The 14478-nt window shown below is 36.5% G+C and overlaps 1 long non-coding RNA gene and 3 gene segments (V, D, J or C); all 4 read left to right on the top strand.

The window, feature by feature from the left end:
• The first annotated feature begins 602 nt into the window (after positions 1-602).
• LOC131364675 (Ig heavy chain V region 5A-like) lies at positions 603-7879 on the top strand. The segment is given in 5 exon segments: positions 603-645; positions 729-1052; positions 6727-6855; positions 7628-7668; positions 7868-7879. Coding segments are annotated over 5 exon segments (549 nt in total).
• Positions 7880-7925: 46 nt separating this feature from the next.
• On the top strand, positions 7926-9836 carry LOC131363811 (uncharacterized). Its single transcript, XR_009206379.1, has 3 exons — positions 7926-7992; positions 8980-9030; positions 9388-9836. It is a non-coding gene; the product is annotated as an uncharacterized LOC131363811 (long non-coding RNA).
• Positions 9837-12125: 2289 nt separating this feature from the next.
• Positions 12126-12564, top strand: LOC131342392 (Ig heavy chain V region 914-like; the record flags this gene model as incomplete). The annotated part of the segment is given in 2 exon segments: positions 12126-12173; positions 12263-12564. Coding segments are annotated over 2 exon segments (348 nt in total), but the record flags the coding sequence as incomplete, so codon positions are not given.
• Positions 12565-13079: 515 nt separating this feature from the next.
• On the top strand, positions 13080-14434 carry LOC131364672 (Ig heavy chain V region 914-like). The segment is given in 3 exon segments: positions 13080-13295; positions 13389-13694; positions 14418-14434. Coding segments are annotated over 3 exon segments (423 nt in total).
• The last annotated feature ends 44 nt before the right edge of the window (positions 14435-14478 follow it).

Raw genomic sequence — 14478 nt, 5'->3', positions numbered from 1 at the left:
AGCCTCTAGAGGGCAGACTATACCAGAATGAACATCATGTTCTATTGAACGGTTTGATTATAATGTTAAATGTAGTTCATGCTGTTCAGAAAACACTGCAATATTTCACCACGTCAGAGTCAAATATAGAATCAGATATTCACATTGTTATTTTAACAACTTCTCAAAAACAGAAACCAGGAAATTTGTAGACATGAGAATAATTTCTTTGTTAATGTAATTCTCTAGAGTGCAGCCTACACATGACTGATAATGATATAAAGGATTGCTTATATAATTATTATTATTTTCATGTATTTAACCTAGATTCAGATTAATTTGAGGGAACTGGAAATAGATCAGTTTTCATTCTGACCATCACAGAAACTTTTAATTACATCACAAAAAATCCATATCGTTAATAATAATAACAAAAAAAAGAGTTATTTTCCACATTAAATTGATATTGATTAAAACAGTGTGAGTGTGATTAACAGCTGCAGAGCTGCACTCAACACAGCCTCTCTGGAATGTTTATGCAAATCTGCATCTCCTCTTGTAATATTAGCAGCGTGCTGATCTAGAGAGGAAACACTTCTCATTAGTCTTCCTTCAACACAAACATGTTAGCTTCAGCTCCACTGCTGCTGCTGGCTCTCGCCCCCTGTGAGTGTTTGGATTGAAGCTTTATTATTTCATCTGATCCTTTCAGTTGGACATGTCAACCTTTTCTTTTTCTCTTTTCACAGATGTGTTCTGTGCTACTGAGCTCATCCAGCCAGACTCACTGCTTATAAAGCCAGGAGAGACTTTAACCATCACCTGTAAAGTGTCTGGAGCTTCTATCACTGATAGCAGCAGCCACTATGGAACAGATTGGATTCGACAACCTGCAGGAAAAGCTTTAGAATGGATCAACACCATTTATTATAATGGTGATATTTATAAGAAAGATTCACTTAAAGACAAGTTTGTCGTCTCTCGAGACACTTCCAGTAACACTGTGACCTTACGGGGACAGAACATGCAGACTGAAGACACAGCTGTGTATTACTGCGCTCGTGATCCACACAGTGACACGACAAGCTGCAGTGCTGCACAAAAACTTCATCACTATTCACTTCTTTAATTAAATATTGTAACTAATCCTCCCATTACACGTTGGGTCACGTGGTGATCATTTTCACTTCGCGGTCCGTAGATTCATTCCTAGCGGCGGCAAGCCAGAAGGCCACCGGGAAATGTCCCGGTGCTCCCGATGGCCAGTCCGCCCCTGGATCCAGGTCTGCTTGTCTTTTAGCAGAAATGTGAAATTATTCTCAATACAGGACCTAGTTAGCTACTGATGTCTGTTGCTTTGATAGGGCAGTTTGTGTAAACGAATACATCTTTAACTGCTCATTATTACACACTCAGCTTCAGTTACAGTGATACACAGTGATGGATTAAAAAATCATGAGATCTAATGAGTAAAGAGCAGTGATGAACCTGACAGCATGAAACACACCCAGAGTCTTACAGGAAGCTTTTTCTCATCTCAGCTGTTCCTCTGTTTTTATATCTCTAGTGGGCGTGTCATGCAAATGAAATCCTGTATTTGAACCATTTATGCTGAAACATTCAGCCCAACAACATACCAGCAGTTTGTGTTCATTTACAGCAGCAGGAAACCTTTTTTTCCTTGCTTTGAGATGGGACTAGGCAGTGTTTTCAATCTAGCAATGTTCATTCAATGTAAGTTTTATTATTTATGTTTTATTATTTGTTGCATACTTTTATCAAAAATATCTTCTTTTATTATTTCTTTCTTTTATATATATATAACTTAACACCTATCTTTTTGTATTCTTCTTTTTCAGATTCCTGCAGTCAGACACTGATCGAGTCTGATCCAGTGATCATCAAACCTGATCAGTCTCATAAACTGACCTGCACAGCCTCTGGATTAGACTTTAGTAGCTACTGGATGGCTTGGATCAGACAGGCGCCTGGAAAAGGACTGAAATTTGTTGCAGTTATCGAGTATGATAGTGTTAGAAAGTTTTACTCCAGTGCAGTTCAGGGCCGCTTCACCATCTCCAGAGACAACAGTAAGAAGCAGGTGTATCTGCAGATGAACAGCATGAGGACAGAAGACACTGCAGTTTATTACTGCGCCTGAAGAACACACAGGGATACATCCGTTTAGACATCAGTACAAAAACACATACTTGCTCTAGTCACATGAGAAGCTCCCAGTTTCTGGACATTTATCCTGATGTAATATTTTTTTATTCTTTGAACATATGTAATATATATTGCATAAATTCACAATGTCACAGACAGAGAACTATGAAAGCTGTTGTTCACAAAGCTAGGAAATTGAGCTCAGTACCATAATCATTGTGATTAATGTTGATTTCTCAATTAACATATTGGTTAAACCACTAGATTTACTTTACCACTGATACTGTATCTGAGCGCTTTCTTTCTTTTAACCCATCTTTAATCATTTTAATTGTTGCTCCATGTGAGACTTTTTTTTAAAGCAAGAAAATGATAATCTTTTTCTCCTAAATGACTCTTTCTAGATCTGGATCATTTGGAAACAGGTCTTTTGTGCCTCTAGAGGGCAGTCTGTACAAACTCAACCATCTCAATATGTTTCCATCTGTACATTTAGGCAATCTCTCTTTTCACATTCTGTTATGACTCCAGCATCATGACACTCAGATTAAACTCAGTTACATAAAGCATCTTACTGACCTGCTTTGTATTGATCAGTAAATAAGGTTCTTAGTTATAGAAACACTGATTTCTGTGGAAAATTCATATGAAGTCAAACAAGTGAGACAATCGATAATCTTATTTTATACAAATAAACACCTCATTAAACTTTTGATTAATTTATATCTTACACATATCACTTTTCATAATCCCAGGATCCTCAAGCATACATAACAATTATTTTGATGTATTAAATATTTATTCCTTGTTGCCTATTTCACTGAGATGCTGAGTTTTTTGAAAAGGAAATTTAAGTATTTGATAAAGAAGCTTCTATTCTATTATAAACCCACATATCCTCCATCAGATGAATCTCCTCCTCATGATTTAAATACATTTCAGATACATTCTCCTCCCATCATCAGCAGATAAGCAAATCCAAGCATCAGAGCTGGATCTCACTCTATTTATATGATGTGATGGTGTCTGTTAAACTTTGGAGAACAGAGAAGACTCCAGTACAAACAACACACACCATGTTATAAAGGTGTAAGCAGTATAAAGGTGCAGCAGATATTGTGTGAGATATCACCATGTGTTTTCCTCCACAGATGTACATGGTGAGGAACTGACTCAGCCTGCTTCCATGACAGTCCAGCCAGGCCAGAGTCTCTCCATCCACTGCAAGGTTTCATATTCAGTTACGAGCTATCATACAGCTTGGATCCGACAACCTGCAGGAAAAGCTCTGGAGTGGATTGGATTCATCAATAGTGGTGGGAGTACAGCTTACAGTGACAAACTGAAAAATAAGTTCAGCATCTCCAGAGACACTTCTACTAACACAATAACAATTGGAGGACAGAACATGCAGACTGAAGACACAGCTGTGTATTACTGCGCTCGTGACTCACAGTGAGACAGAATAGTGGATTCCTCTTACAAAAACCTTATGAGACATGTTACACACATCCTCTCAATGCAACTAATAAATCATCTCAGTCACACTTTCACTTTCTTCTATTGTAATAAAGTCGTAATAGTTTGCAGTGTTTTAAAACACAGTCACACAAAGTCATTTTTAAACAAAAAATAAACATTACTGAAAGAGTGTTCATTTTGAACTATTATTAATCCCTTCATTTTACAGGATTTTTAACCAACAGTTGGAATCAGTGTTTACTGAGTGGATTCAGGAATAATACAGCATGTTTCCAGCAGTGTGTTGTGTTTAACACACAGTCTGTTCTCACAGTGTGAGGTGCAATAATTGAAACAATTGAAGGAGGCAGCAGAGTTTAACAAATAAAGTGAAAAAAGTGAATCCACAAACTGTATTCTTTATGAGACTCATTATCAATCATCTCATTTATCATAATTTAGGAATATTTGTGTTGAATATTAAAAAAAATTACACTTGATATGTAGTATGATATAAAAACAGAATAAAAAAAATACATTCTATCCTACGTTATCCCTCAGTCATTATCATGATGATGTGAAACCTCTGGTAGGTTTGAGTTTTACTGATTAATTCATTAAGGGAATGCTTTAATTTCTTTAGCAGGTGTGAAATATTTACATTTCATATAATAGGTTTATGTGAAATACTGAAGGCTAAAACATATTAGAGAAATCCTCTCAAAGTCTACTGGATTAAGGGTTTTGCTCCTTGTGGTTTATTCAGAAAGGATACGTAAAAAAGAGAAGCAGATGCTTTATTCCATCATTCACACAAAATTCACAAGATTTAACAACAGACAAGTTGTTAGCTCCTGACTAAATAAATTACTGATTTGTGACCTGAATTATTTCTTTAATTAAATTCAGTTTCTATTAGACACACAGATAAAAAAAGACATATTCTGAACAAACCAGAACATTCTTCTGGGTGTTACAGTGATACACAGTGATGGATTAAAAAGTCATGAGATCTAATGAGTAAAGAGCAGTGATGAACCTGACAGCATGAAACACACCCAGAATCTTACAGGAAGCTTTTTCTCATCTCAGCTGTTCCTCTGTGAATGTTTTTATATCTCTAGTGGGCGTGTCATGCAAATGAAATCCTGTATTTGAACCATTTATGCTGAAACATTCAGCCCAACAACATACCAGCAGTTTGTGTTCATTTACAGCAGCAGGAATCATTTTAATTCTTTGAGATGGGACTAGGCAGTGTTTTGAGTTACTTTACTCTAGCAATCTTCATTCGATGTTAGTATTATTATTTATTTCATATTGAGAAACATTTTAAAGATCTTTCATACATTTTTTTAACTTTAACACTTATCTTTGTGTGTTCTTGCAGATTCCTGCAGTCAGACACTGATCCAGTCTGATCCAGTGATCATCAAACCTGATCAGTCTCATAAACTGACCTGCACAGCCTCTGGATTTAGTAGTAGCTATGATATGGCTTGGATCAGACAGGCGCCTGGAAAAGGACTAGAATGGGTTGCATACATCTCAAGTGGCAGTAGTAGCATATATTACTCCAGCGCTGTTCAGGGCCGCTTCACCATCTCCAGAGACAACAGTAAGAAGCAGGTGTATCTGCAGATGAACAGCATGAGGACAGAAGACACTGCAGTTTATTACTGCGCCCGTGACACACAGTGATACTTCCCCTTAGACATCAGTACAAAAACACATACTTGCTATAGTCACATGACAAACCCACATTTTCCGAAGCTGTGGATTCATGGAGGTCAAAGAACCAAAATATTTTCATTCTCTCTGACTTACCTGTTAGCACTTGCTGATTTTTACTGGATTCTTCTAAATATTCCCTTAATATATCTTAACTAATATTGATTTCCATATTGATTGAAATAATTAGTAATACTCTAAATTTCCTAGTCCACCTTATCCCACTGATTCTTAAGACATTTTGTAAACATACTTAACAAGATTTGTAGGTTTATTATTATTTATATATTGTATTCAATTTTAACACTCTTGCTCAGTACTGAAGATAAAATGAAATATGTTGAAATATGAAATAAATGTATACTATAGATGTATATTCTCTCCTGTGTGTTGGACATTTAAAATATCCATATGTTTGAAACTATTATACAAGATCAAGTTCATTTCTGGCTATTACTCATTTGCTGGATTGAACGGTTGCCAGACATTAGTATGAAAATGACAGAAAAATCATCCTAGGCCAAAAATGAAAATGAAAGGTGCAGTCGCATATGAAATATGATTGTGCAATGGCATTTGACTATTGTTTACCAGCTCTTCTGGGAGCTACTTTAAACTATTTAAATGAAGATTTAAAAAAATATATTGTGGAATTAAGTTACATTAAACATGCAGCTTTCTTTTTGGGAAGCTGAGCTCACTCTTTCTGTTTGAAATACACAATATTGCCAAAAGTTTTGGGACACCCCTTCAAATGATTGAGTTTAGGTGTTGTTCTTAGTGGTTGGGCTCAGGCCTCTGAGAAGTCTGACAGCTAAAATAACTAAGCAGAAAAAGCCTGCTGTAATTAAAACCAAGTTGTTAAGGGAAGTTACAACTTACAGCATGCGAGTTACAGCATGATTTTTTGAGGGTCGACCATATACTGCATATAAAACCTCCGCTGGTTCCCAACAGAACGCCGACCTTTCCAACATGGCGGAAGAACTGACGTGTCTGTATACAAATCACAGCGGCGCCCTCTATTGCTTCCTGATATAAGTGAATATGACAAGCTGTTATGACAGGAAAGTGTATTTATTAAACATTTATTATCAGATTTTATTGAAACATAATCACCATGCATTATAACCTTAATTAATGCTTAAATAAAATATTAAGAATATAACGCGCCATGTTGTTGTTTTTTGAAAGTCCCGCCCCTTTTTGTGGTTTTCATTTAAATGTCCAGAGCGCGTGCTTGCGTCATCTAGAAGGCTTTTAAAAGAGATTTCAAAAGAAAACGACGGAGACAGCGACACTGCGGATTACCTGGAGATATTTCAAGGATAAACAGCAGATTTTCTTGGAGAGAAATGATGGATTTAGGTAAGTATCTTCCCTTCCTAGGTAGATGGACAGGCCGGGGCCTGGCCTGCGCCGCCGGGATGCTCGCGCTCACCTCCGCGGGATACTGCGCGTATCGCTGGCTGAAGAGGAGCAGCGATCTTCAAGCTGCTGAACTTCAAGCTGCTCACGGTGAGAAAATCTCACTTTTTACTTAGTCTGTGTGTTTCTAATCGCTTTAGAACTTACAAAGAGAGTGTGTGTGGAAAATGAATGACTTTCATCGGTACAGAGGACAAACAGGATCAAATCTCCTGTGTAGTTTAGCTAACAGAGCTAGCCGAAAGCTAAGGCGCGTGACTGAGCTAACATTAGCCGGCGATGCTACATGGCTCATATCAAGAGCATTTTAAAGTATAAAAGTGATTATTGTGTGGATTAAAACATTTCGAGGCACCACATCATGACTTTTAGACTTTTAGAAATAGTCTTGAAGTTTTAGAAAAATAATCAAGTTCAGGGCGGAGTCACGAAGCCTGACATGAAGCGGAGTTACTGTTAGCACCGGGATTATTATTATTATTATTATTATTATTATTATTATTATTATTATTATTCTCGTTGAAGTGTTTTATTTCTCTTCTTGGTCTCGGCATTGTTTCTTCTGATGTGTTAATAGTTAGAGTGAATGTTGTGGTAATGAGTGAGTTCCTGTTAGCGCATCATTGTAGCAGCTGTAAAGAGTCAGTCCCTCACCAACTCGCCTTTTTATTTCCCTTCCTCTTCAATAAGACTCGTTTCTCCTTACTGATCACTAATATAACACTCTGATTAAAGACATGAAGGGGATGAGAGAGTGTCTTCTTGAAATATTTTCTTTCCTACATGAATGTCAGTTTCCACTGATGAAATTTGTCATCTCCGTGACATACTGATGTGGTTAAATGTGTCAAATGTTTTCCAGGATCTGTTGTTGATGATGTGGAGGAAGCCGAGACCACCGAGGTATGTGTCAGGAAAAAAGGACTAGGATTAATATATTATATACTACAATATCAAATGTATTAGTTTTTCATTTTTAACTGGTGTGTGTGTGTGTGTGTGTATTAAGGTCACTGATCCAAGCGTCCAGCTCCTTTGCTCTGAACACGACCCTCAGATGTCAGCTGATGCCCTGGTAATTTTATATTTCTGTTATTTTTAGTGTATTCTTTAGATGCTTTTGGTTGAAACAGCAAATTTTAATCTTTGTGCTTTATTCAGGTCACTGAGATAAATATCCAGCTCCGGAGCACCAGCCTTGACCCTCAGAAGTCGGCTGTCATTCTGGTAATTTTATATTTCAGACATTTTTCAGTGAAATGTTTCTCAACCTTTTGTTTTTGTTTTTGTTTGGCCTTGTCACTGTCCATGCTTGTAAATCCAAATATGAAGTAATTCTCGCTGGATAATCCTCCTCTTGGGAATTTCTTTTAAAGACGACGCTTGTAGCCACTCAGAATGTTTGAGTTAGTTTACAGTAATTTACATTTAACTCTCACATGCAGTGAACTCTATGAACTCATATCTCATGATATGAACCATTTAATCAGCTTGTATCACTTTTTTATTCGTGAAGTTACAGTAGTCACAGAGGTATGTGTCAGTAAAAAGTAGTACAGGTAAAATACTATATACATCAATTTAAAATATATTAGCTGTTCATTTCTAACAGGTGTGTGTGTGTGTGTGTGTGTGTGTGCGCACTGTATTAATGTCACAACTTCCTTCACTTCTGAGATTTTGCACAGAAGTTATGTGTAGAATTATGTGTCAGTTGAATTGTTTCGGGAGGCTTCGGGACAGTCTGTGCAGGAGTCTGTAATGCTGATGGCAAGCAGGTCATATGACTGCACACGACATCTACAGGTCATTTACACTTAGTAACAAAATGCAGGAATTGTAAAGCATTAAAAATGATCAATGTCCCTGAGGTACAATCACAGGGTTAAGCAATAACACTTGCCTGATTATTTGGGGCAAAGGAAAACGCTATGTCAGAACAGCAGAATGAAAAAACATAGTTTTTGCAGGGAACTGTTTAGTAACTGAACAATGTAATTGATATCACTGTGATTTATTTAATCTTCACCAAATGCTGAAAATTGGTCTAATTTTTCCCAGAATGGGAGTATGAGGCTAAGCAAGTCTGAAGCCTTATTCCCCAATGAAATAGTTTCATTTTATTTCTGATCATAACTGTGTACAAATTATGAATTGTATATGCTCTGTTCATGTTTTACAATAAGAATGTTGATGTGTTTTATATCTGAACAGGTTGCACTCAAATATGTGGGGAAAACTCCAGACGATAGATTCATCACCATTGTAAGTAAACTTCTACTTCTGAGATTCTGCAGAGAAGACATAGGGTCCAAATAACAACCACCTGATAGATCAAATGATGTGTCCATTTACTCAGTCCTACTAAAATAATCCTAAACAATTTACCTTCAAATTAGAGTTCACATTTAGATTGTATTCCCTATCATCCATAATCGATATCTGAATCATTACCAGTTCAACCCTTCGTATTGTATCATGTCTGATCCAGTAGTTTAGAAGAATTCACTAGGGCTAACTAGTAAACAGTAGTGGCAGAAACACTGCTTAGATTCATGATACTGCGTTATTTACATGAGTCTCTGATTTACAGAATTATATTCCTTACTAAATCCATTTCAGATGCTACGAATCTGACACGACAGAAAGGCATTACAGAGGGTGATCAAGCTGATCCGGAAAATCCCAGGGACAGATCTCCCCTCACTGCATGACATCTACAATAAAAGGAAATGGGCTTGAAACATCATCAAGGACACCACCCATCCCATCCACAATTTCCTCACCTTAATGAAGTCTAGCAAGCGGTACCGGCGCACTGCGGCCAGAACATCCAGACTCCAGAACAGTTTATATCACCAGACCATTAGATTGATAAATAGTCCAAACCCACTGCCACTTCCACCTGTATCATCAGGGTCAGTTCAGTCTGTTCAGTGGCACTCTGCACTTTACCTGCTGAACCATCATGCACTCATAACGGATAATCATGGACAATTTAAACACTAGACTTTACACGGACACTTTATCACCACAAAGTAAGAATTTCATTGTACCAGTACATATGACAATAAAGCTCTTGAATTGAATTGATTAGTATCGTCATCTGTAACATTACAATCAATAGAATGAATTAAATGAGACGTAATTACAAGAACACAGTTTAGTTTAGTAAAATTTCCCTGGCGACAATGCTGTATGTTCTCTTTAATAAAAGTGAAAAAATGTAATGTAGGGGCCTTTGGGGGGAAAAAATTAGTATGCTTTCTAGTTAAGGTACAGAAAAATCATTTGTGTTTAGAAAAACAGTGCCTGCAGAAGGTGCCTTAAAAAATCTGAGCAAATTGGATCTTTTATATTAAGCATTCCCATGTGGAATGAAAAAGTATTCAACAAAACATTCTGAGGTTATTCATTCATTCATTTATTAAATAAAATACTTTGTGCTTATTAATAATTAATATCCATTATTAAAGTGACGCAAATGACTAAGTTACAAGAACTCTCAACTCTTGCTTGCATGTACACCAGTTATTAAACACAGCCACTAAGCTGAACTGATGAACTGTAAAAATGTGACAGCGTTTTCATCCTCAGCTCCTCCAAAACCAGCCTGTGGATGTCCAAAGTACAGACCTGAGTCTATTGGTTAAAAGGATGTGCAAAGGATGTCTTTTTGTTCTGCAGCATTCAGACTCTCTAAAGACCAAGTGATACCATTTCTGATCACCCATTATATCTGTACTTTTATACTGTAAGTTTGGCTTCAGCAATGTTCATTTTCTGGTTCTCTAAATGACTAAATAAATTGCAGCTAAATTTCTCCATCTGCAGGTTTTATGTGTTCAGGAGTCCACAAGAGAACAAATGTCTGTGCTCTCATCAATAGAGAACCAAAACTACTGGAATTAGAGGTGTAAGGATATATATATATACTGTAAATAAAAATATTGCTTAATCCACTTAATCCATTGCTTAAATATAATTGCTTAATATCATGAGACAATAATCATGATAATGTATTCAGTCACTCGTTCATCTTTTAGGAAGTGTGTTATTCGGGTCAGAGCGCTGGATCCAGAGTCCATTTCAGGAACACTGAGTGTACAGCCTGGACATGTTACACATGCCCTTTTAAACTGTGATTTATATGCTTTATTTATATGTTTCTTATATTGCTGTAGTTTTTGTTCTTAGCATTGCACTAGTAACTTCTGGTCAGTTATCACATTACCCTGTGTATACTGACTATATGTAAGATATACAGTGTGCAGTCTACAACCTGTCTTTATGTTACTGTCTCTATTGCTGCTGAATATCTATCTATCTATCTATCTATCTATCTATCTATCTATCTATCTATCTATCTATCTATCTATCTATCTATCTATCTATCTATCACACCTAGGGGCAATTTAGTCACCTGTTTGATTCCTGATTCAATTTCTTGAAGAAGATCATTTTAAACTTTTGAATAAGAAAGAAGAAGAAGTACAGAGAATAGTTTCACTGTTGAGTTGTTTTCACAAGATCTGCAGGTGGCGCTAGAGCTTAACAAATATACTGTTACATTGTAGGTTTTTTTAAAGTGGTCATAAGTAGGTTGTAGGTGTTTTTTAAAGTGTTCTGTCAGACAATGAAAACTGAGACTCTTATAGTCTAATTCCCAAAGAGGACCAAAAAGGGAAATAATAACATTCACAGAAAAATTGCTAACTTCTAATCAGTGATTATTAAATACATACATTTCACAGAAGTTCCACAACATTAACTGTTAACTATAAACAAACAAAATGTTCACTGTATTCTTCTTTAATTAATAAATAAATCGTAACCGTTCACAGACTGCTGCTTTATAAGAGAAATTGTGATTATAATAATTAATGGTATTGAATATTGGAAAATAATTGTCTTCATGTTTGTAGCAGTAACTCCCTGACACAGTTCAGCCAAAGTATGCAGAACTACACAATGTCATTTTTTCTTTCTACTTCACACAATTAATTATTGGCATCTACATCCACCACCTCTACAATTCCTGACATCACACTGCCTGGTCCTTGATTATTGTCCTATAATAACACACCCCCAAATGTTTTACTCCTTACTGAATTTGCTGATAAGGAAAGTGCATTCTATTCACATAAATTCACCTGAGAAAGTCTCTTAATGATCCAAATTTTATAGATTTATAATCACAGGTTAGAGACGTTCATGAGATGAGAGGAGGATTTCCTGTGTAAAGGAATCCATCCCATTCTGACCCTAAGATAAGGAGTGTCTCTATGTAAATGTCTTTCCCTGTTATATATTTAAGCAACAAAGACCAAGTGCTTTTACTTCTTCTGCTTCAACACACACCATGATCTCTACATCCCTACTGCTGCTGCTGCTGGCAGCCGTACACTGTAAGTGTTTTTACATTTGACATGGAATACAGTTTTGGTTCCTTAAAGCTTTTCACTTTTACATCATTAAAATAACTTTTCTTTAACAGGTGTTCACTGTGTTGAGCTGATCCAGACCGGATCCACAGTATTAACTCCTGGTCAGTCACTGACTCTGACCTGTAAAGTGTCTGGATATTCATTAACTGATAGCAGCTACTGTACATACTGGATACGACAACCTGCAGGAAAAACTCTGGAGTGGGTCGGATGTATATGTGGTGATGGTAACACTTACTACAGTGAGAAACTGAAAAGCAGGTTTCAGGTTTCCAGAGACACGTCCAGCAGCACAGTGACATTAACAGGACAGAACATGCAGACTGAAGACACAGCTGTGTATTACTGCGCTCGTGACCCACAGTGAGACAAATAAACAACATCCCTGTACAAAAACTCCTCATCCAGTGTTCATTATAACAGAATGTCCAAAAGACACAACACTGATCTATAGAAGTCAAAATAACACTAAATATACCACAAATGAGAAGAAAGTGTTTCAATCTAGTTATTTTTTAAAGTCAGTAGTGTTGATTTAAAACCATAATATTTTATCTGTAATATTGCTCCACATCATGAACACTATTATAGTGATATCAGTATCCAGAACTTTATCTAGTGTAGTGTCTTTGACTAACAATAATCACCTTGACAAATTAGAATGTGTGATCATGTGTAATGCTCTCACACTTTCTCACATATTGTTTAAATTAAAAATGTGAGAAGTGTGAGGGCATTTTTTCATGACTTCAGAGAGGTAGATTTTTTTCTATTACCATAATCCCAGTATCATCAATCATAGAAAATAGTTGTCAAAGTTGTCAAATCCGTGATGTCTGTTTCTACATATGATCCACTTATCCTCCATCAGATGAATCTCCTCCTCATGATTTAAATACATTTCAGATACATTCTCCTCCCATCATCAGCAGATAAGCAAATCCAAGCATCAGAGCTGGATCTCACTCTATTTATATGATGTGATGGTGTCTGTTAAACTTTGGAGAACAGAGAAGACTCCAGTACAAACAACACACACCATGTTCTCTACATCTCTACTGCTCCTGCTGGCAGCTGCTTCTTGTGAGTGCTTTATCAAATTCATTCATTTACTAGATGAAGAATAAAGGTGCAGCAGATATTGTGTGAGATATCACCATGTGTTTTCCTCCACAGATGTACATGGTGAGGAACTGACTCAGCCTGCTTCCATGACAGTCCAGCCAGGCCAGAGTCTCTCCATCCACTGCAAGGTTTCATATTCAGTTACGAGCTATGCTACAGCTTGGATACGACAACCTGCAGGAAAAGCTCTGGAGTGGATTGGACTCATCAGTCGTGGTGGGGGTACAGCTTACAGTGACAAACTGAAAAATAAGTTCAGCATCTCCAGAGACACTTCTACTAACACAATAACAATTGGAGGACAGAACATGCAGACTGAAGACACAGCTATGTATTACTGCGCTCGACGACACACAGTGAGACAGAATAGTGGATTCCTCTTACGAAAACCTTATGAGACATGTTACACACATCCTCTCAATGCAACTAATCACACTCAGTGTGATGTAAACTCAGTCACACATTCACTTTCTTCTATTGTAATAAAGTTGTAATAGTTTGCAGTGTTTTAAAACACAGTCACACAAAGTTATTTTTAAATAAAAAATAAAACATTAATGAAAGAGTTTATTATCAGTTTATTCTGAACTATTATTAATCCCTTCATTTTACAGGATTTTTAACCAACAGTTGAATCAGTGTTTACTGAGTGGATTCAGGAATAATACAGCATGTTTCCAGCAGTGTGTTGTGTTTAACACACAGTCTGTTCTCACAGTGTGAGGTGCAATAATTGAAACAACTGAAGGAGGCAGCAGAGTTTAACAAATAAAGTGAAAAAAGTGAATCCACAAACTGTATTCTGTATGAGACTCATTCACTATCACTCATTATCAGACAAACATCTGATTATTTTTCACAAATTAGGATTATTGAAATGAAAGCAAAATGATAATTAAATGGTGATAAAATTTTCTTTCCTTTGCAAGTGGGCTCAAAATATATTCTGGTTACATTTGTTAAATCATTTACTTGTTCTTTTGTTTACACAATTTGCTGAAAAATCTTTAAAGAAATTATGAAGACTGCCATAATAACTAGGAAAAAATACATAACCCATTCTGCATGCAAATTTCCCAGTTCCCAGGCAGATATAAATACACTGCATGTACATGGCAGCCTCTGTGTTTAGTTGCGTACA

The sequence above is a fragment of the Hemibagrus wyckioides genome, linkage group LG02 (genome assembly GCF_019097595.1).
Source record: "Hemibagrus wyckioides isolate EC202008001 linkage group LG02, SWU_Hwy_1.0, whole genome shotgun sequence".
Taxonomy (NCBI): Eukaryota; Metazoa; Chordata; class Actinopteri; order Siluriformes; family Bagridae; genus Hemibagrus; species Hemibagrus wyckioides.
Note: the sequence above shows the minus strand (reverse complement) of the source record. Positions and strands in the feature narration are given on the sequence as shown.